This window comes from Desmodus rotundus, chromosome 7 (genome assembly GCF_022682495.2).
Source record: "Desmodus rotundus isolate HL8 chromosome 7, HLdesRot8A.1, whole genome shotgun sequence".
In the NCBI taxonomy this organism is placed as follows: domain Eukaryota; kingdom Metazoa; phylum Chordata; class Mammalia; order Chiroptera; family Phyllostomidae; genus Desmodus; species Desmodus rotundus.
In genome coordinates this window covers 14627764-14648274 of record NC_071393.1, presented here as the reverse complement: position 1 = coordinate 14648274, position 20511 = coordinate 14627764, and the positions used below count along the sequence as shown (strand labels likewise).

Sequence of the window (20511 nt, the reverse complement as noted above, 5' to 3'; positions counted from 1 at the left end):
GTTCCCCTTGGACTTCTCGTTACCTGAACTCAGGTGAAACCTGCTCATGTAAACTCCTGTACCCACAAGGGTCTTCCTTCAGCACCGCATCCACAGGGAGAGAGGCTGAGCACGGCCCACAGCAGTGAGGACACCAGGGAGCGAGTATCCGTTGCACAAACGGGTAAATGCTGGCGGTTGAGTCCTCAGTGGTTACGTGCACCTGCCAGTCCCAAAGCAGCGGGTGCAACGAAGAGGAAGATGGGTCTCCTGAGCTGCTATCTCAACCCTGGGTGCAAGGGTGTAGGCTGCCCACCCTCCAGGTCCCGAAGACTCCCAGGGCTGAAAAACCAGACGCAGGGGGGCAGGTAGAGTAACGTACTAACGTTTTTAATACAGTCTGATCAGATCAACTCACACCACGAGGTCAACCTGGGCTTGCTCACGTGGGACACGAGCGAGGAGCACTGTGTCCCCACCCGCCAGCTCTCCTGCCTCCCTGGCTCCCGACAGCACTGAAACCCCCTCCCTCCCTGACCAGACTGGCATTTGTAAAATTTTGCATAAAACTATTTCTTCCATAGACTTCAACAATCAACTAGCCAAGTTAATTATGGTACATCTAAACAAAGTTTAATACTAACCCTAACTTGTGACTGCGGTTTACAAAGAGCTCTGTATCACCTGGGATAGCTTTCAGTAGCAATTCACTACAACTGGTCCTAAAAAATAATAACAATAATAATAATAATTAGAGAATTAAAACCCAACAGCAAGTTGAATGGTTAAAATCACGTAAGAACTGGAATTTGGGGTGGGAGTGTCCTTGATAGCTAAGCTTGTCCTAGTAGCAAAATGCTAGCCTCCAAGCAGGGCTCAGAAAGGTCCAGGGCCATCCAGGTCAAGGGTCAAGCTCAGAGGGCTCCCGGAGGACACTCGCCCCATGGTCCATGGGGTGCCGTAGGCTTCCAGCTTCCTTAAAGACAGTTGGGCATTGGAGTCGTGTAAGTGGGTGGAGACCCCGCTGGGTTTTCTTTTTTAGGAAGATGAGATGGGGGAATGAGGGATGGGAGACATGGGAGGGGACCAGAATCACTGAGGCCCCAGAATGAGGCCGTCAGTATGGGTTTGGGTGGGGGGGTCACTAAGAGTTGGGCACCAGGAATGCCAGCTTCTGCCCATTGGAGAAACTGGGACCGGTGTTGCCTTGGAGGCCTATGTAGTGTTTCCTGCCCTTGGCCCATACTGGGGTCTCGCAGACATTTCTGCAGAGTATCAGATGGAGCTCTATTTCTAAAGACCATTGGGGGAATGAGAGATGGAGAGGGATGGGAGGATGAGGTGGGGGGGCGGGGGTTAAAAACGAAGAAAAACCTCTCAGCTACAGAACCCAAAGACATCACTTCCCTCCGCATTCACAGCATTTCTCAGCAGTCCCCGGAGGCCGTTTCCCCGGGGACACAGCATCTGCCTCACTTCCCCTCAGGCCCCATGGGCTGCTGGTCAACCTCAGGGTCTACTAAAGATGACGCAAACGCCGACTGAACAATCTGAAACCCAAAGGACTCGAGGAGAGACATGTTCTGCTGGGGAGAGAAAGGTGAGCTGAGGGCCGGACCCAGGTCCCCCAGGGGGCCCCCAAGGGCCCGGACATGCACCTTCTGGATGTGTTTGTTCAAGTAGGACTTGGAGCGGAAGAAGCTCCCGCATTCAGGGCAGGGGTACTTCTTCTCCCCGTCAGACTCCATTTTGTTTTTGGGGACCGCCATGTCGCAGGAGAAGGAGCCATTGGTGCTCTGCTTCTCCGGCGTCTTCAGATCGCTGGCGTCCGAGAGGTCACCGTAGGAGTCGGAGCTCTCAATCGGATCCTGATGTGAGCATTTCTGGCCTTCTAGGAGAAAACAGAACACAGAGCAGAGATGAGGCCAGGCTTTGGGGACGCCCCCTCCTGGAGGGGCTGGGAGGGGCCAGCTCACAGGCCTGTGGAGGGCAGCCGATGGCCATCCACTGTCCTGGCAGAACCCACCGAGGTTCAGCTGGTCAGTCTGGGAGCCTGGCGTCCCTACGGGGGTGAGAGAGCAGGGCCCTGGGGCTGCCGGCCTCCCCTGCTGAGGACTCTCCACGCGGGAGCACACGTACCACTCACCATCAAGTCCGTCTGCTTCGAGGAAGGGGGCATGGAGAGGGGACCTCCACTGCCTCTGCCCAGAACAACTCAAAGACCCCCAACTCCTAGGCGCTTTCTTGGGTGCCTCTGAAGGTAAAACAGCTGTTCTGATGATGCCAAACACGTATGTCAGTGGCCTCGCCTTTGTACCAGACTAGCTGCACCCTAGCAAGGCAGACCCGAGCTGCAGGGTCCTCAAGTCAGCAGACCCCACTGATGGCTGAGACGGAAGCCAGTCCTTCCCCAGTGCTGCAAACACACGCCCTGCCCTTACCGCCTTCCTTCTGCCAAAACCTTTCCTGGGCCAAGTGGCCAAAGCACAGAGGTTACAAGCAACTTTGAACAACTCAGTTGGCTGGCTGTCCCCACACAGGGCCCAGGACAAGCTGGACCTCGAGACAACCCTCACTGCTTGCTCTGCCCTGCCTGGCCCCCAGTGGGGTCCTCCACCAACCAGCAGCTTCCTGCCTGGGTTCAGAGCGCCATGCCGGGAAGGGAGGTCTGTGATGGGAGCGTGGAGCATGCCATCTCTGCCATCCGCCAAGCCCCTGGCATCGTCCCCAAGGCAACAACAACTTGAAATACCGCAGAACGACATGAGTCAACAAGTGAGGGTGGGGCTCAGGGAGCTCTATGCAAACCGTCTTGGAGAAAGAAGCAGTCAGCTCATTTATCGCCATGCATCTCACAAACGCAGCCAGAGGCCCTCTGGAAAGGGCTGCTCACAGCAACCAGTCACACCCACCAGGGGGAAACCAGCCTTGGCTCCCCCTGCCCTACAGGGTCAAAGGAGTAGGCATTCAGCCACAGCCCCACACTACTCTGTAAGGGCCACAGGCAACAGACAAGCCCAAAGTAACTCATCATGCAGAGCTCCTCTTCCTGCCCTGGGCCTGGGACATCCCTGCAGGGCTCCAGACAGCCGAGGCTGGCCGGGAGCAAGGGAGGAGGGCGGGGGACGAGGAGGCGGAGGCTGGATCATGGCAGTGCCCTAGAGCCTCACTCACTGCCCTGGAGTGAGATACCCACTGGGACTTCTGTCCTGGAGGCCACTGCCACTCAGATCTCTGAGCCTCCTTGAGGCGGCCAGCAAGCTGGCAGCCTTCCCGCCTCCCCACACCCGGCCCAGCGCCCCCACAACACAGTCTGCGCAGAGAAGCAAAGTGCAGAGCAAGGGGTCGCTTGCCTTTGTTGCCATAGGTCCTGGCGCAGTGGAACGCTGCTCCCCCATTCGGTATGGGCTCCTGGTGCCTGGAGACCTGGGGAAGGGGAACACCGTGGTGGGTTTTAACATGGACCTTTAAGTAGGAGGCAGAGGAGAAACCTAAACAAGACAAAAGGAGATGAGATCCCGCGGCCAGCACAGAGACACCTGTCTGCTTCCCCCAAGCCTCTCCTCTGGCCGCTCTGGCTAGCATTCCCAGGTCAGCTGCACCTAGAAGGGGCCCCCGGCTTGGCTCAAAAACAGCTACAGCCACGGAGCCACCTGGCTCAGGATGAAGGATGGCACTGTCCTCGAATCGGTTTCTCTGCAGAGCCCACTCTGCAAGTCTGCGGTAGAGGGCCCAGGCCGGCTGCCAGGACAGACGGATAGTGGAGATCCTGCTCCTGCCTGGGCCAGAGGCTTAATGCCTCTAGGCTCACTTGGCACCTCAGCAAGGAGTGGTTTGAGTGGAGGTCCCACAGCCCCGGGTCAGCTGCAGGAACCATGGCTAGCAGCGTCGTCAGAAAAATACACGGGACTCCAGGGCAGCCACGGGCCGCCAGCAAGAAGAAGGCTTCCTGACACTTGTCAAGGGTAAAAGAGACCAGCTGGGGGCAAGATGAAATCCCGAGGGAATGCCTCCGGGAGTGCTCCTTCTTCCATTTATTGGGACATGTTCTACTTTCCTAACTTTTTCACCTTCAGAATAACCGGATTTAGTAACTGTTCTTGAAGAGTAAGAAAAATAGAAAGTTACGTTAAAGGGGTGAAGTTATCTCTTATTCTTGGTAGTCTTTTTGGTTCAGTTTTGGAGCATCCAGCAGGTTCTCTTATGGAAGAAATAAGGATAATCTCCGTCTTTAGTTTGGGGAAGGGGCGGTCCAGCCACCTTGGGGCTACTCCAGCCCAACCCAGATGCTCTGGTCCGTTCCGGCCACCTGATGTCTCAGGCTGGGAAGAGTAGGTCTTGCGCCAACTTGCACGCCATTCACGGTCTGAGGATATGGAACCGGGTGGGTCGGTCAAAGGATTTCAGCTTGGGTTTCACAGGAAGGAGCTGTGTCAGCGAACCCCATTCATGGTCAAGGATCGAAAGGTGCCTTCGGCAGGAAGCGAAGCTGTTTAGCGTCAGGCCCTCTTGGAGTACCAGTGCCTTCATGATGTCCCTTTAATCCACTCCAGATCTGGCTGGCGCATTCTCAGGTGTTTTCATTCCCTTTTACAGGTACCGTTCCAGGATGACAATGGGATCCATTATTAACAAGTCAGAGGCTGGAGCGTCCTGTGTCGTGTCTGCACAAGACTCGTTTGGAGAAGCCTGAATTGGCATGACCTTTGGAACGCTGCTGGAACTGCAGTAAAAGTTCCCCTTCAGCAAGTGGCAGTGGCGCGCCAGGGCCCAGCACAGTGCAGGAATTATTCTGCAGTATTCCCCCACCCGCCCTATGAGCTGGGAATTATTGCACCTATTTTATAGAGGAAAAACTAAGATGCTTGGTGAGGTTAAGTAACTTGCGTCTCACGCACAGCTACTAAAAGGCAGAGCCCAGGCTCCAACCCCAGCACCATGGGGCACATGTGGTCCTTAACCACCGGGCAGACGCTTTCTAACGGCTCCTTGTCTTGGCCCTGGTCCTAGAAACATCCCTTGGACTTCTGCAGTAGGTTTCGTTATCACCATTTACACTCACGCGCTTCTCTTCCATCAGAATGGAAGCCGCTGCTAGACACGGGCTGAGCTAAGGAAGCTTGTTTAACAAACACTCCCCCAACAATAGTGCCTGGTGGCTCTGGAGGAAGTGGGGGGCTGAGTGAATTTTCCTTCCTTTCCTGACACAGCTACTTTCACAGACCCACTTGGGCCAGATGCTGGTGTCCAGCCCTGCCTGGGACAGCGAGTTGTCCCATGCTGTGACCGAGTGGTCTGCCTGGGGCCAAACCCAGGAGACAGACTGGCTTACGAGGGTCCCATATAAACATTCCTAAGAGGGCAGGTGTAGTCAGAAACGAGTAGACGAGGCGAATGGGAAAGAGGACAGTAGCACCCTCTGCCCCCAACAACCAGCGCAGATACCAGGTCTTCCTGATGATATGATGATGCCACTTCAGAAGAGAATTTTTTTTTTCTTTGTTTCTTAATCCCTTGTGAGGCCTCTGAAGTGACCTGGTGTCCCCAGCCAGCGGTGCGGTCAAAGGAATGGGAGCGGAGGGAATGCGCACCAATAATTATTGTGTTTACTCCTCGTGGGAGCGCTATGCCCAGGGAACACAGCTGATGGTCAACGAGAACTTGCTGCGTTTTCCTGAAAGACAGTCTGAGAAACACACGGCTGGGCCTCTCGACTTCACCCAGCTGCAGGCTGTACTATCTATAGCAAAACCACATGGCGAGGTGGTAGGAGTGGATCCACAGCTGCCACTTAAAGCCCAGAATTTAAACACACAGCAACGCGGCAGCCAACTGTTGGGCTAAAACAGAAGCTGAGTTTCTGAGAGGAAAACATCTTTAAAGTCAGAAACATTTAGTCTGAATTCTGAACTCACCTGCCCATTCACCACTGATTAACAGAGAACCAACGGGGCAGCTTGATCCAGGAGCCAGAGTGATGGAGACGCCGAGCGCACTTGCGAGTTCGCTAGAGCCAACAAGCCGCCCTCCCTTGCACTCTGGAGACATCAGCAAGAGGCTACTGCTCCTCCCCTGCATTTTCTGGCCTGTTGTGCTGCATTTCACATCCCAGACAGAAATCCTCCTTTTGCAAGTTCCACATCCACGCAGGGGTTGGGGACTCTTTTCTCCGTGTCCAAACCTTGGTGGGCCGCGCCCAACTGGGTGGTGCTGGATGGGGGCCTAAGTCGGTCAGTGTAGTTCAGTCCGGGGTAATGGCAGGCTGTCTGTGCCCACGATGGGCACTGCTGACAACTTGTACGCCCACCTCTGACTGGGAAGAAGACTTCCCCTACCTTTGAAGCAATGATGTTGGAGACCAGATGTTGCCTCTGTCGAAGGCAGATTCCCAGTAAGCTACCCATCTTCCTCATACCAGTATACATGCATCTACACAAAGACCCTGCTACAGAAATTTAAAAAGGAAGGGAGACAATTCCGGTGATCTGCCAGGGCCTTCCGTCCTTCCCAGCGATCAATTTAACAGATATCCTCAACTCGAAAATCAGGGAACAAGCTCTTCTTGCCATCATCCTCTTTCCACTGCGAATTATCTTCCTCTACACAAGGTATGACCCACACCCTGATATGTCTCCAGGACAAAGACAAGGGGATCTGTCTCAAGTGTGGAGCTAGAGCGGCCAGGCTGCCTCTCGTCTTTTCCATTCTGCACAGGCAAGAGCCGATTGTGTGGCCAAGACCAAACATGGCAGACCTACAGGTAGGTGACTGCTCAAGAATCGCTGGGATTGAAGGATCTCGGACAGCACTTGGAAATTCCCTTGATCCCACCTCAACCATCTGACCGGCTGGCTGATGTTAGCCATTGCTCAAACCCTCGTTGAGAATAAGAACGTTCATTTATTCATGCGGCTCCTCCCTGTATTCACAGCCTTGGTGGCGGGCAGGGCAAAGGAGGACCCAGGGCTCCCTGCATTCTGAGTCCAGTGTCTCGATGTCTTTGGTGTCCTTATTTTCTTCCCGGAAAAACTGCCTTCTCTTCTCTTTTCTTTTCCCAGGAGGAGTCCCTTTCTATTTCTGCCCAAGAAAGGCATCCAGAGGCAGAATCCTGCTCCTTCTCTTCTGATAAAAAACGAAATTGTTTTCTCTTCCTCCTGGGTGGAGAAGGGCTGGACCCGAGCCCGCTTTTATCTTCTTGGAAGAATGGGACTTCCTGCTCTGACTCTGAGACCCGAAGCTGTTTAGCCTAAGATCCAGATGCAGTCTCGTCTTTTCTGAGATAAGGTGGCCTCTGCTTTTACTCTTCCCGCGTCTCCCTCCCAGTGCTGTGGCTGCTACCCAAGTCCTCTTCATGTCCAGCCCCAGGAAATACAAACCCTGACAGACAACAGTTGTAGGCTTTGCCACATCAGAGGTCTCATCACTGGATCAGTTTGCCCTGCTGTTCCCTGTTGCTCTTAGCTCTTCCTCCCTCGCTGAGCCTCCAGGGGTGTGGCCCTGGGTCTCCCCCCCACTCTGCAACCTGGGCCAGGCTTTCGGGTTTCTCATTAGCATCTCTCTCTACTCTCATTGGTTCCTGCTTCTAGGCTTCTAAGAACTCAACCTTGAAACCTTGACACAACTGAGGATGGCACGTTGTAGCAGGTTTAGAGTTATTTGGGGGTGTTGTCAGGAAGTCAGGTTAGGATGAAGCAAGACAAGAAACTTTTTCTGGAGCTGGGGCAGCCACAGTTAAGATGGTCAACCATAGCCTGATACCTCCCCATATGCACACCCCCACAGCTTACCACCTGGGAGAAGTTCCCGCCAGGAAGGGCTCTAGGGACGTGTCAGAAAATAGGACAGACACTAAAGCAGCTTTTATTACCGCCTCCCTGATTTCACAGCATGTGTCTTGGTGATATAAACAGTGACATCCAGCGGCCTCCCAGGCAAACCCCAGGAATGCAAGGAGAGACACGGCTTCAGGGCACCAAGAATACCCAGCTCTCAGCAATCTCCCTCCACCAGCGACCTCAGGGCACATGGAGACAGCACAGCACCCAAAGATTCCAGCCAAGGGCTGCAGGGATGTTTTGCAGGCCCAAAGCAGAGTGTGTCAGAGAGCGTGCTTCCTACCACCGCTACAAAGTGTAAGCATGGGGCCTCCCAAGCGCGCTGCACCTTGAAGGGTTCCGTGAACCTTTATCTACCTGGTGTGCTGGGATCCTCACAACAACCCTGTGAGGTGGGCAAGGGGCTGTTCTCAACCCCACTGAAGCGATGAAGAAACTGATGTTTAGAGAAGGGAAGGGAAAACTCAAGGTCACAGAGTAGGGTGAGGCGGGAGGGGCTAGGATTCAACCCTAGGCCCCCTGACTCCTGCTTCAGTACTCAATCCACCAAGCCACACCCAAGACTTCCAGAAGCATTGGGACAAGGGTGTCCCAGGAGTCAGGACTTCCCAGCAATGTCCACACCTGGCCAAAGCAAGCGCACCGTGCAGAAGCACCCTCACACCCACAACAGACGGCTGCCCCAACCTCCCTCGGCAGAGACATGGCGCCAGCCTCCTCCACTGACACTGTGCTTGCAAAACACAAACCTCAGCCCTTCCAACAGCCAACAAGCCCTGGCAGAAGCTCAGGTTCAGGACAGGCCCAACTTCATCCGACACAACAGCAGGGCCACGGAGCTAGACGCCACCTAGGCCAACCTCGGCAGCAAGCACACTACCCTGCTCAGAACACCTTCCACTTGCCTTTCTCGTCACAGCCACAGTCTTTCTGGGTTTGGGCTCTTTTCTGATCATTTGCACTAGAAAGTTTCAGATACTCATCCATCTCCAGACTCAACCTCCTTCCCTGGCTGCTCACCTTCACGTGCCGGTGAATCGGCCAGCACAAGCTTGCAAGCAGGAGCCCTTTTCTTTCACTTCTTAGGGCCCTGTAACTCTCCCACCAACATCCACAGTTCAGTGGTACCTACAAATGCACTGACCCTGCCACCGGAGCCGCGGATGCTATGGGCCCAAGCTTGGGAACAACACTATTTCTGTTCCCACTTGCTGATCTCCTGGGAATTCCTATTCCAAGCACCCTACATTTCCTGGAAAGGAAGGGGTGGCAAGCAGCTAGCTGGACAATGACGGTGTTTATCATTCAGTGGGAGCGGAAGGCTGGCCGTTCAGAGAATGGAGTCCGAGGCAGGGCGGTCAGGACAACCCCAGCCTCCCACACAAGCTCCGGCCCATCGTCTGGACAAGAGGAAAGAGCAGGGAGATTACCTCGATTACAGATGCTGCAGAAGTTGCTGGGGCCCTCGCTGTGCTTCTTCAGGTGGTCTGCCATGTACGCTGCCCGCAAGTACTTCCCGCACACCTGGCAGGGCACCTTGTCTTCATGGCAGGCCAGGTGGGAGCGCAGGCGGTCTCGGGTGGCGAAAGAAGCATTGCAGGTCTGAGGGCAGGAAGGAGAAGGGGATGAGGTGAAGGCTGGCATTCCTCGCCCGAATCCTCACTGAGCGCACTGAGAAATGAAACCATTTCTGGCCAACACATTTGACTCCCTGCATAGAGAGAGCTTTAGAGCGTGGCCCAGGCTTTCTCCCCACCATGCCAAGTAGCGGCTCTAATTTCCCACAGTGGCTCCCCACTGGACACCTGAGAGTTGGAATCCTCGGTTCCGATGACTACCGCAACACGGCACACTAAGTTCTACGCTCCCCTACAAAAGGAAGATCAGGCATGTGCTCATCTGCAAACACTAGGAACTGACATCAGTTGCACTGACTGTGAGGGAATTGACGGAAGAGTTCCTGGCATCTAAACAGACCAGTCTTCCTGTTCTCCATCCTGGGTTTCCCTAGTTGCTTTAGACAAAGAATTCACTTTATTCACTTTATTCAAAAGTGACGTTAGCCTTGGCCACGGGGAAATGGAAAGGAAAGGCAGCACAGGGCACAGAGGTTGCTCTTCATAGTCTCGTGAGTTTGTATTGAATCAGCAGCCCGTAACACGAGAATTAGCACAGAGGAGGAGCGCCAGAGGCTCCGGGAACATTCGTACACGTCAGGTTGGGGAGGTGCTGGCAATAACAAGGAAGGTGACCCTATTCTGCATTGACAGAGCGCTCGTTCTGTGCCAGCAGGCACCTCGCCTAGCCTTTTAGAGGTACCAATCTCAGGCAGTCCGTCCCTCCGAGGCAGACAGTACTGTCCCCTTCCCAGAGTGTGGCCACAGAAAGTCGTGCGGAGAGCACCTACTCACAGCCGGGTCCCAGGGGCAGATGACTCAGGTGATGCCCTTGGGCACCAGCATCCTGGGAGGGCCCTGGGATTTCCTGTGCCTAGGACCCGACTCAGTCTCAGGTCCTCCCCGCGCTTGCACAGGGGCACCCAGCCTTGGAGGTCGCAGACTGTTGGGATAGCCCTCGGGAGAGTTCAGTCTGGCGACTTTTAAGCAGTTTTGGTTCTATGGAGGTGTTGCAGGGGTTCCAGTCAAGTTTGGCTCATTTTGCTTTCTGCATGTTTAGTGGTTTAGAACTGCAAGAGAGAGCAACATTCACCTTTAACTGCATTCCAGGTTGAATGTTAACCCATTGAAGACCTGCCGCCCTGTTAACTGGCTAGGATGGAGGTGCTTCAACCCTGTCTGTTTAATAACAAAAGCACATTCTGAATCCCGAGGCCTTCAAGGTGAGTGTCCACACACTGTCGCCACAGACATTTATCTCCTTACCGCACAACCAAAAGCAAGAAACAAACACGTGCGACACTGTGGAGGAAGAAGATGTCACCATTGCCCCCCCACTCCCAAACGTCTGTGCATCGGGACAGGCTTTGCTGTTCTGTCGTTATCTTTTAGGTAAATGTTGCAAATTTGAACAGAACAACGTATACTAATAAAGCACAGCTTTTATTTGTTTCGTATATTGAGTTTATTTGTTTGACAAATGAGGAAGCTGAGTTTACGAAGTGATTTGCCCAGAGCACGTGACTCAGCTGCCGGAGAAAGCAGCAGTCTAAGCACCGTGCCACGCCAGGCCCGCACCCCACCAGCCCTTCTGGCTGCCCTGGGGTTCCCGTCCTCCCTGATTTACAGCCGGGCAGATGCAGGCCCGGAGAGGAGATGGGACAGCTGGCCTGGAAGCCAGCCCCTGAGCCTGTGCTCTCACCACCTCCAGGCTCAGCAGAGGTGGCTTCTGGTCCGTGAAAGGTGCTGATACTTTTCACCACAGTGTACTTGGTAGCCAGGACTCGCCTGACAGGGACAGGTGACAGGACTGTGCAGGGACACTCCAACACTTAGGTGCCTCAGAAAGCATCATGGGCGCTTGGTCTCATGGCCACAGGTGGGGGAAACTCTGAATCTTCCACCTGGCTCACCGGCCTAGGAACCTCACAGAGCAAGGGCTGCCGTGAACACCCTCGGGAGGGTGCACCTGTCAATTACCCACTGTCAAGAGCCAGCTCTGCCAGCCAGTCACCTGACCACCACCCCTCCAATGCCGAGAGGCAGTGCGGTCTATGAAAGGAACCAAACGCGGACCAGGTGTGAGAAAACGCAGCTGAACGCACACATTCAGGATTCTGCCTCCCATGTTCCCTGGGAGCGGGGGCCACTGGAAGGATATGAAAGGGACGCCTTGTTTCTCTTGCCAACTTGCTCTTGCGATCTGTCCCTTAAAGCGCTGCCTGTCGTACTTTGCTACCTAAAGATAATGGCCAGCCGAACCTCCATTATCCACAAGTGGATCATCCATCTGGAGGATTAGCTAAGCAAAATTAAATCCCAGACCGGGCTGCCTTTCCCCACCCTATCCTCCGAATAAAAGCTAACTTTAGCCTGAGCAAACATAATTAGGGATGCAAAGCTGCTGCTGGGGGAAGAAAACACACACAAACCAACCAAAACTTTCAGTGTGTTACAAAGCCAAAGTGAAGAGACTGTTGGCTTTTCTGTGCCAGAACTGACCCTTCGTAGCCGAGTCCCCACGGTTTTCTGGGGGAATTTTGAAAGTGTGGGAGTCTGAGTCTAGACCTGCCAGAAGTTCAGAGACACAGGACATAAAGAGTCTGGTAACGTGACCCAGAAGAGGCGACACAGAAGAGTGGCTGGGGAAGAAACGTGTCAAAGAAGGGGACACTCAGACCCTCCATGCTGGGGCCATGCTGGGGCCATGCAGGGGCAAGGCACTTCCCTTCCGGGAGACAAAGGCCCTGGCCTGGACAAGAGGGAGCCTTGGGCGGCCTGCTCTCCTATGCGCATATGCCAGGTCCCAGCCCAGCCAGCCTGAGCTTGGGTCACCTCTGGTCGCCACCACTTGACGCTGAGCCCCAGTCATGCTCCCTCCCCTCCCCTGGCAGTTTCGCCCAATCCCAGACTTTCTACGGCTTTTCTTCCCAAGGGCTGAGCAGCTCAGAAATGGGCCCCAGTGGTACCAGGGACACGAGAGCACACCCAACCTTTCTTTGGCGGCCTCGGGTGTCCCAAGCGGCCTTTTCCATAGCCCTGGGGAAAGGTCTAACGGCAACGCATGGAGGCCCAGAACCATCGGCCTTGCTGACCCCCTTCTTCTTGAGGGTGTCAGCACCCTTATTCCCACCTCCATTCATTCCTTCTCTAATCAGCTATCCCTCCAGCACAAGCCACCCCACTAGCCCCTGAGAAGTGCGGCCAATGGAAGCAATAGGAGAGGTCTCAGCAGCTCTAGCCTCCCAGCTTCTGGCTGAGCTCCCCATAGGGGAGATGCCTCAGCCCAGTACACTCACACATCCAGCAGTGCCTGGCTGTCTGGGCCACTTAAAGACATTCAAGCACAGCCACGAGGAGACTTGTGTATCCCTGCCAAGCCTGAGGGTTCACGCCCCAACATCTGGATGGCCTTTTCACTCAAGCGGTGGCACCAGCCTCGGTAACTGGCCTCTTCTGTCCCCTGTGGCATCAGGAGGGGCTGAGAGGTAGAGGCCCAGTTTTACCAGGGGCCCAAGGAACCGACTCCTAGGGAGCCATCTCTTCACCCCTGAGGCTTTCAGAATATACACCATGCATGGCCGATGCCCCTGCTGCTTAACCAGGCCCAGGCCCAGCGGCTGGCCAGCCCGGCACCTGGGAGCCTGCGTGGCATGGTTAGAGGAGTTCTGGCTCTGGGGCTGGAGGTGGGCCGGCGGGTCTGTGACAACGCTTGTGGGAGTGGGCGCAAACCCCGAGGGACAGGGACGTCAGTGTTATGACACAAACCAAGGACAAAACACACAAAGCCTCAGATGTTAGAATTAAAACTTTTATCATCACTCCTGTTACCCCCGCGGAGTCTGCGGGGGGCTAAGGGGCACACCACCGGGATCCGGGGGGAGGGTCTACATCTGCTTTATCTGCCCCCAAAGCTATACACTGGGATAACCCAATATAAAGCTACTGGTTAGTCTAGTTCCTGAGCAGACCTGCTAATAAACCTCAAAAACACAAAAGTCTAATTCACTAGCCAGAAATGAAAGCAGGACCTGTCTGAGTGGGAAGGGAAGAGGAGAGCAGCACGGGGTGACCCAGTTGGAGCTGACCCAGAGTCTGCTCTGGAGGGGCATTCACTCCCAGGGTGGGGGGGAGGGTGGCCAGGCCCCATTCGAGACACCCCCTGCCTTAGGGGAGGTGATGCCAGGGGAGGGGAAGCATAGAAGCCAGTGGCTTGGTTCCCAGGAATGCACCAATCTCCAAAATCACCCAGGCCAGGCTAGACTCCCAGGGGTACCTGGAGGCTGTGGGGGAGGGGGAACCAAGAAAGGAGCTTCTCGCTACCCCTATCTGGGATCCCTGAGCTGGGATAGACTCCAAGACACCCTGGGGGGAACCAGGCGTGGGGGTGGGAACCACTCTCCTGGCCTCTTCCAAAAGCAAGGGTCTCAGAGCAACCGCCACTCCTGTTCCTTCCACAGAAAACCCTCTGGGGGGGGGAGGGGCGCAGGGGCCAGGCTAGCCTACAGGCCACTGGGGAAAGGCCCGGCTGCCCTCTGGGGCAGTCCAGCCCTGCCTCAGATATCCCGGAGGGGCTGGGCAGAAGAGAGCGTTGCTGGAGTGTGCTGGGCCCAGGTTTTCGAGGGCGGGGAATGATTTTTTTAGAGAAAGGGAAAAGGCGGTGTCAGGAACCGAATGGGACGACCTCCACAAAGCAGGCTGGGCAAAGTCCCATGATGGCAGGTCGCTAGGAAGAGATTCCAGGGGCGGCAGGCCGCTGCTGCTCCCAACCCACACCTGGAAAAAGGGCAGAGAGTGCAGGTTACCCCCCCAGGCCACCGGGCATGCCCCCACTGCCCTTTGGGCTCCTCCTACTCTGCCTGGCTGCTCAGCACGCTACCTGGGAGAGTCAGAGTATGCTCTATGATGAGAAAATCAGAGACAGAGAGGAGGCAACGAGGCACAGTTGGAGCCCAGCAGCCCGACCCCTGGGTCATCGTCCTCGGGACAGGCCACCTAGCCTGGCTTCTGTGAACACCATCCACGCCTGGCCCCTGGGGGCTCTTTGGCCTACCTACAACACATCCGTCCCTCCCCACAGGTATCCCCGGGTCCTCCCTCCTTGCCACCAGCAGGATAAGAGAAGCAGGTTCCCCTACCAGGGGTGTAGTAAGCATCCCACAAATCTGGCTCTCCCTCGGAGATTTCGGGTTGTGGGAACTTGGCACAGGGCAGGGGAGGTAACCAAGGAGAAGAGAGAGGCGTGTTTTCCATTTACACAGGAATGCTCAGTAGCCAAGAGAGGACACTCAAGTTTCTGGGTGCCACAGGGCCCCCAGATATCGTTCAAGCAGACAAACCAAGAGTAAGAATCTTGCCCAGCCTTCCCTACCTACTGCTACACAAAGAGCTCGCCGGAGAGGAAACCTCCTCGCTTTCCAGTCCTCGGAATGGTAACACAGGTGCCAGTGCTCAGAGATAAGGCCACCCACCCTATCCACCCCTGCTACCTTGTGCCCTAACCTCAGGGGACCCAGAAGGAGCTCCAACTTGGGTCAGGCTGCCTGGCAGACAAGTGGAAGAGCTGCTGGCTGGACCACCAGGAGCTCTTTACAAACCCTTCCCTCCCCATGGTGGTGCCTGCAAACTGCTGAGAACCAGAAGCCGAGCCCAGTGGGGTTACCAGTGCCCCCAGGATAACACTTGCGCAACGTGGCCCACCTTCCTTGGAGCTGGCTAACACCAGGACAGGAAAGCTAAGCAACAGAGGAAAAATGGAGACAGGGTGGGAACAAGGACCCAACAACCAGGAAGGAGGGGACATCAGCGGTAGAGGGGAGGGGGCCAGGGGGAAGAACAAAGAAGAGCAGACGGAGGGTGGAGGGACAGAGGGGGTGGTGTGCAAAGCGGTGGTCAGTCAGCCGGCCCAGCACACACATCAGCTGGCTCGTGGCCGGGCTGTGAGAACAGCAGCATTCTCTTTCAGCCCAGCTCTGCCCTAGCCCGACCCCTACCTGACACTTGTGAGGCCGCTCAGAGGTGTGCACCTGCTTGATGTGTCCGTTCAAGTGATCGGGCCTGGAAAAGAGAGAACCAAGAGACTTTAAAATAAGACCTCAGAAAATGGGGCCACACTCCCGGCCAGAGCCCCCCTACCCCTACCCATACTGCTGGAGAGCACTCCCTCTCCCCCATCCCGGCATGACAAAGACACAGTCACCACCTAGCTCTGGTTCCACAGGCCCAGGCCTCTCTGCCCTGCTTCTCTCTGGAGGGAAGGGGAGTGAGCATTTGCCTCTGACCGTGCCTGCCCACCTTCCCCCATCAGAAAACTCAATGATTTCTAGGACCTGAGGAGGTGGCTTTAGAATGAGACAGGGCTGCTTTGCTGCAGCCTTTCAGGGAGGGGGTATGGGTGATTCATTGTCCAGACTAAAGCCCCTTAGAAATTCAGTATTCCCCTCCCCCAGCCTCTCCTACTGTGACGGCCAATGAATGCCACCCAGATGGAATTCAGTCCCCAGAGGCCAAGGGATGGAGCCTTAAGTCCCCAGCTGGGCTGGTAAGCCAGATGCCCGCCAGAGCAGGTGGGCAGGGGTTGCCTGACCGGTAAGACTGGTTCCTGACTGGGGCCCCTCTGAGGGAGTTCTCCATCCCTAGGTTCCACACAGAAGGTCCTCAGTATCCAGGCAAGTTAAAACCAGCCTTTTATTCTGGCTGTTTTCTTCACAGCAGAAACAAAACCACACTCGGCTCCCAGACAGGTCCTCAGTTCCCTGGCAGGAGCACTACGAAGTGAATCTAAAAAGACACCCTCCCCCACCCCTTCTCTACACCCTGAGAACATAAAGGGGACCTGTGGGTTCAGCTAGGCTCTGGAAGCCACCAGGTCAGAGCTGATCAAAGATTTCGGCGTTGGGAACCTGAGACTCTAGGTCCCAAGCTCTGTGCCTCCTGCCCAAGGGGCTGTGAGGGGCAAAACTGGAGTCCACTGATCTGTGACTGCCGGTGCTGAGTGCGGGCGGATTTGGCGGCACAGGAGTGTAAGGAGTCGAGATGCACTTGTTTCAGTTCCAGTGTCTCCCTCCGCAGCCATTCAAGAGGGGAAAGTCGCTGGAGGAGCCAGCCTCCCGCCCCCAGAGGGGGCCCCACGCCTGGTGCCGGAAACACAAAGGGAGCCCAGGGAGAAGAATGGTGAGGCCCGGTGGCTGTGGCCTGAGGAATCTGGGCCCCTTCCCACCAGGCCCCAAGCAAGAGAGACAGCAGGGCAGGCCTAGTGCCAGAGAACTTCCCTGCGGGAAGAGAAAGCAGCTTCTTGGCCTCACCACCTCAAAAGCATGGCCATTAAAACACTCTCCCCAACCCAGACATGCCCCTATATAAGGTCAAGCAACTCTCACACTCCCTGATCCCCCACAAGCCAGAAATAGGACAGGTCGTGGTGGGGCGGGCACCATTTCTCACCTGGAGAAGCCTTTCCCACAGCTCTGGCAGATGTAGGGCTTGCCCACGGACCCGTCGTGAGACCGCACATGGTAGGACATTCGATCTTTTCTCTTGAACCTCAGCCCACACACAGGGCAGGAATAGGGCTTCTCCCCCGAGTGGGAAAGCTTGTGCCGATTGAGATGGTAAACGTCACGGAAGATCTTGCCGCAGATCTCACATGCCACCTGCTTCCTGGTCCGGCTCCTCTTTCTGGGGCCGTCGGGGTCCTCAGAGATGGGTAACCCATTCTCCCCCAGCCTGGGAGGAGGAAGATCGATGTAGCCCAGCTGGAGGCTCGTCACACCATGCTGGGCCTCATGCTGCCGGAGCCGGTTGGCGTCAGTAAACACCTTCCCACACAGGCCACATGGAAGGATGCCTGCCTCCCTCAGGCCCCCTGGGGACCCGAACATTGAGTCCAGCAGGTTGGCCTTCCTCGGGCGGCCCCGGCCTCGTTTGCCAGTCAGGGGAGGGGCACTGGATGCCACATTGGGGAATGGGGAAGTCAGTAGTTGGGGAGACAGGGGTCCAGCCACCATGGGCAAGCGGTCCACCCCAGGTAACACAGGCAGGGAAGCTTGGCTGGCAATGGCTGCACCAGCTGCCCGAGCTGCCTCCTCCTCGGGCTGCATGCTGCCTGCGATACCATTGCTGTTGGCTGCCAAGGCTGCCCCGTTGGTCATGTCCAAAGGGAAGCCCAAGTCCGAGGTCCCAGGGGGACGAAACAGCATGATGTCAGCCCGGGCTGGGGGCACCAGGATCTGCACATTGGACTGTTTGATGACTTCCTGGCAGATCTCAATGACCGACCTCATCAGTAGGAACTTGGCAGCCGTCATGAGCTCGGGGAAGCTCTCCAGGCGAACCACAATGCGAGAAGTGTAGGCGAAGTCCAGGATGTCCCCGAACACCTTAGAGCTGATGGTGTGCATCTCCAGCTCCCGGCTGCCCCCAGCCCCGCCGCCTGGGGCCGCCGTTGGGCCCCCCACGTCAGCGGGACCCCCGTCCGAAGCTCCGCCATCGCCCAACTGGGCGCTGAACACCGACTCAAAGTACTCGCTGCAGGCGGCCAGCACGGCGCGGTGTGCTGGGAAGCTCTCGTCGCCCACCCGCAGGAGCACGTCGCAGAAGCGCCCGCCGTTTTTGCGCTGCTGGTTCAGGTTGTGCAGCATCTCGGTGCTGTGCCTGCTCACCTGATAGGTGTAGCAGCCCGACGGGCCGCAGGAAGCATCGTTCACCCGCTCCATGGCCGCCGACCCCTCCCCACAAACCCGGCCGCGGCACTTTCCTGCCCTCCTCCCTCCCCTTAGTCAGCGACAAGAGGGGTGCAGCGGACGTGTCTACACTCCCCGCACGTGCCGGCCCGGGCTCTATAGTCTCGCAGGTGCGCGGAGCGCACACGCCCCCTGCCCGGATCGGACTGTTTAGACTGCAGGGCGCACCACCCCCAACATAGCGGTCCCTACGCCTGCTGGATCGCGCGCTCTTAGCTCCTCTCAGCCCGCCGGCCTCCCTTTCTCGGTCTACCTCCGGGGGTAACAGAGCAAAGAGGTGCGCCCCTCCTGCAAACGCGCCTACCACCTCCCCTCCCGCCCGCCAGGCGGCGCCGGCGCGCAGCCAACAGGGGCGCGCGCGCGGGGAGGAGGAGGAGGGGTCTGACGCGCAGGCGCGCGCGCGCGCCGCGGCTTTTCGCGGGCCCGCTGGGGGCGCGCGCTGCGTCCCCTGCAAAGCGCGAGCCGGGGCGGGGGCGCCGGAGCAGAGGAAACAAAAGGCGAAGAAGGCGGCGGCGGCAGGGCGCGCACTGGGGCGGTAGCACCGGCCGGGTTCTCAAGCCTGGCGGGCGGAGGAGGCGGCGAAAGCTGGAGCGGGCGGGCGGCGGCGGCGGTTGGGTGGGCCCTTCCCCGGGCCGGGCGAAGGCGGCGGCGAGCTGCGGCCCCGGGCTCCGTGTGTTCGGAGCGGAGGAAAGATGGCAGCGGCTGCACTTCCTCTTGCACTTTCACCCCTGGGGGGAGGAGAAGGAGGGGGCGATACCAACAACACCCCCCCTCTCGCTTGCAGGAAAAAAAAAGGAAAGGGCGAGCTTGGTGTGGGGGGCTCCCGGCGCCCCCAACCCTGCACGTGCGCACCCGGATCCCTGGCCCGGGCCGCCCCGCACTGCAAACTTTCCACTTTCTTTGTGCCGAGCGCCCCCCCCTCACCCAGCCGAGGATGCACGTCCCCCCTTCCCTATTTATACAACCCCCCCGCAGCTCCGCTCCCCCCGCTTCCTGCCCCCCCTCCCCATTCCCCAGCTCCGCCAATGCTAGCGCAGCTGAGCCCCCGTCCGGCCCCCGCCTCCCCACCCCGCCTGCGGGGCCGGGGGCTGCAGTCTCAGCCCCCCCGGACCAATGCAAACGAAGCGCCAACCCAGCAAACCAGCTCCCACTGCCCCTCCCTCCCCGCCGTGAGTGGCGGCGGGCGGACGGGGCGGGGGGAGGGGGACCGAGGGGTGCAGATCTGGGCCCCCAGCCCCAGCTTGCGATGTGCACCGGTTAAGTGGAGCGGGCTTCAGTTACCCTTGAGAGCCCACCTTTGATGCGCGAAATCCCCAGAAGTCGCCTGCCGACCGTCTTCCCGCTCCCAACCCTAGAGAGAGCCCGGGGTCCTGGCTGGGGACAGGCCGAACCTCCGGAGCTGCTTCTGCACCCCGCGCACCGACCGAACTGAAGGGGCTGCGTGCCCTAGAGAGGTGGGGAGAAGAGGCCATCGTCCATGCTCTCCCCCAAACCATACGCGGAGCCTTCCTTCTGTCCCGGGGAGTGGATAGTCAAAAGCTCAGGGAGGCAACAACAGAGGCGAGGGCGGTGGGCGGACGCTGGGATCCGCACGCACCCCAGCAACCCCCAGGAAAGTGAGGGTAGAAGGTTTGGGGAGCGCCTTTTGGCCTCTAGAGGCTGGGAGCATCCCCAAGCTCTTGCCGAATGCTCCGGCTATAGGCCCCGCGGCCAAGCCTGGGCGCTTTGTCCCCAGCTGGCCCGAGGATGCTGCCGCGCGCGGGTTGGACATCGAGGTTAGCCTGCTGGGGAGGCTCTGAAGACCGCCACTGGGCAGGCCGACTTGGAGCTCCGGGCTGCAGGCACCGTGTGCGCGGGCGGGAAGTTCCCACAGTTGCAAAGAGGGAGCGAAGTATGTGTTCCAAACTTTCCACGGTTCCAAACTGAGCGCTTCCATTAAGAGAAGTGGTGTGTGTGGAGGAAAAGCATTCTGGGTATTAGCATGCAAATGAACGGGCCCGGCTTCCAGCTCCACTCGGGATTCCCACCGCCGCGCGCCTTCCCTGAGCCAAGCCTTGGAGGCTTCCGCGCGTGGCGCCGAGGGAGGATCCGAGTTCGAGAACTCTGCTCTGTGTGTTCTGGTGCCAGTCAGTTGGCCTCTCTGAGCCTCTCAATAAACAGTTTTCCTAATATGTTCACCTAATAGCACCTGTCTCAGGAAGTGATGAAGGCTTCAAGGTTGTGACTGCACAGCACCTAATTCTGGGCTGGGTCTGTTTCTCCTCACACACCTCCGCCCTTCCTAGGGCGTAGTAGCTGCCAAACGCCTGTTGGGGAGAACAAATGAAGTTTATGAGGAGA

The 20511-nt window shown here is 57.2% G+C and overlaps 1 protein-coding gene across 7 annotated transcripts; it reads right to left on the bottom strand.

Moving 5' to 3' along the window:
- Positions 1 to 353: 353 nt before the first annotated feature.
- Positions 354 to 19735, bottom strand: PATZ1 (POZ/BTB and AT hook containing zinc finger 1). Of its 7 annotated transcripts, XM_053928502.2 has the most exons (6): positions 19467 to 19735; positions 16874 to 18899; positions 15424 to 15487; positions 9245 to 9416; positions 3333 to 3470; positions 354 to 1870 (listed from the first exon to the last, which is right to left on the bottom strand). In XM_053928502.2, exons 2-6 carry the CDS (start codon positions 18142 to 18144, stop codon positions 1452 to 1454), a joined length of 2064 nt encoding a protein of 687 aa, XP_053784477.1. In that variant the 5' UTR covers positions 18145 to 18899; positions 19467 to 19735; the 3' UTR covers positions 354 to 1451. The 7 variants fall into 7 exon arrangements, with proteins under 7 accessions (XP_053784477.1, XP_053784476.1, XP_053784478.1 ...); XM_053928501.2 differs by lacking the exon at positions 19467 to 19735 and having other exon boundaries at positions 16874 to 19136; XM_053928503.2 differs by lacking the exon at positions 19467 to 19735 and having other exon boundaries at positions 354 to 1867; positions 16874 to 19136.
- Between the last annotated feature and the right edge of the window lie 776 nt (positions 19736 to 20511).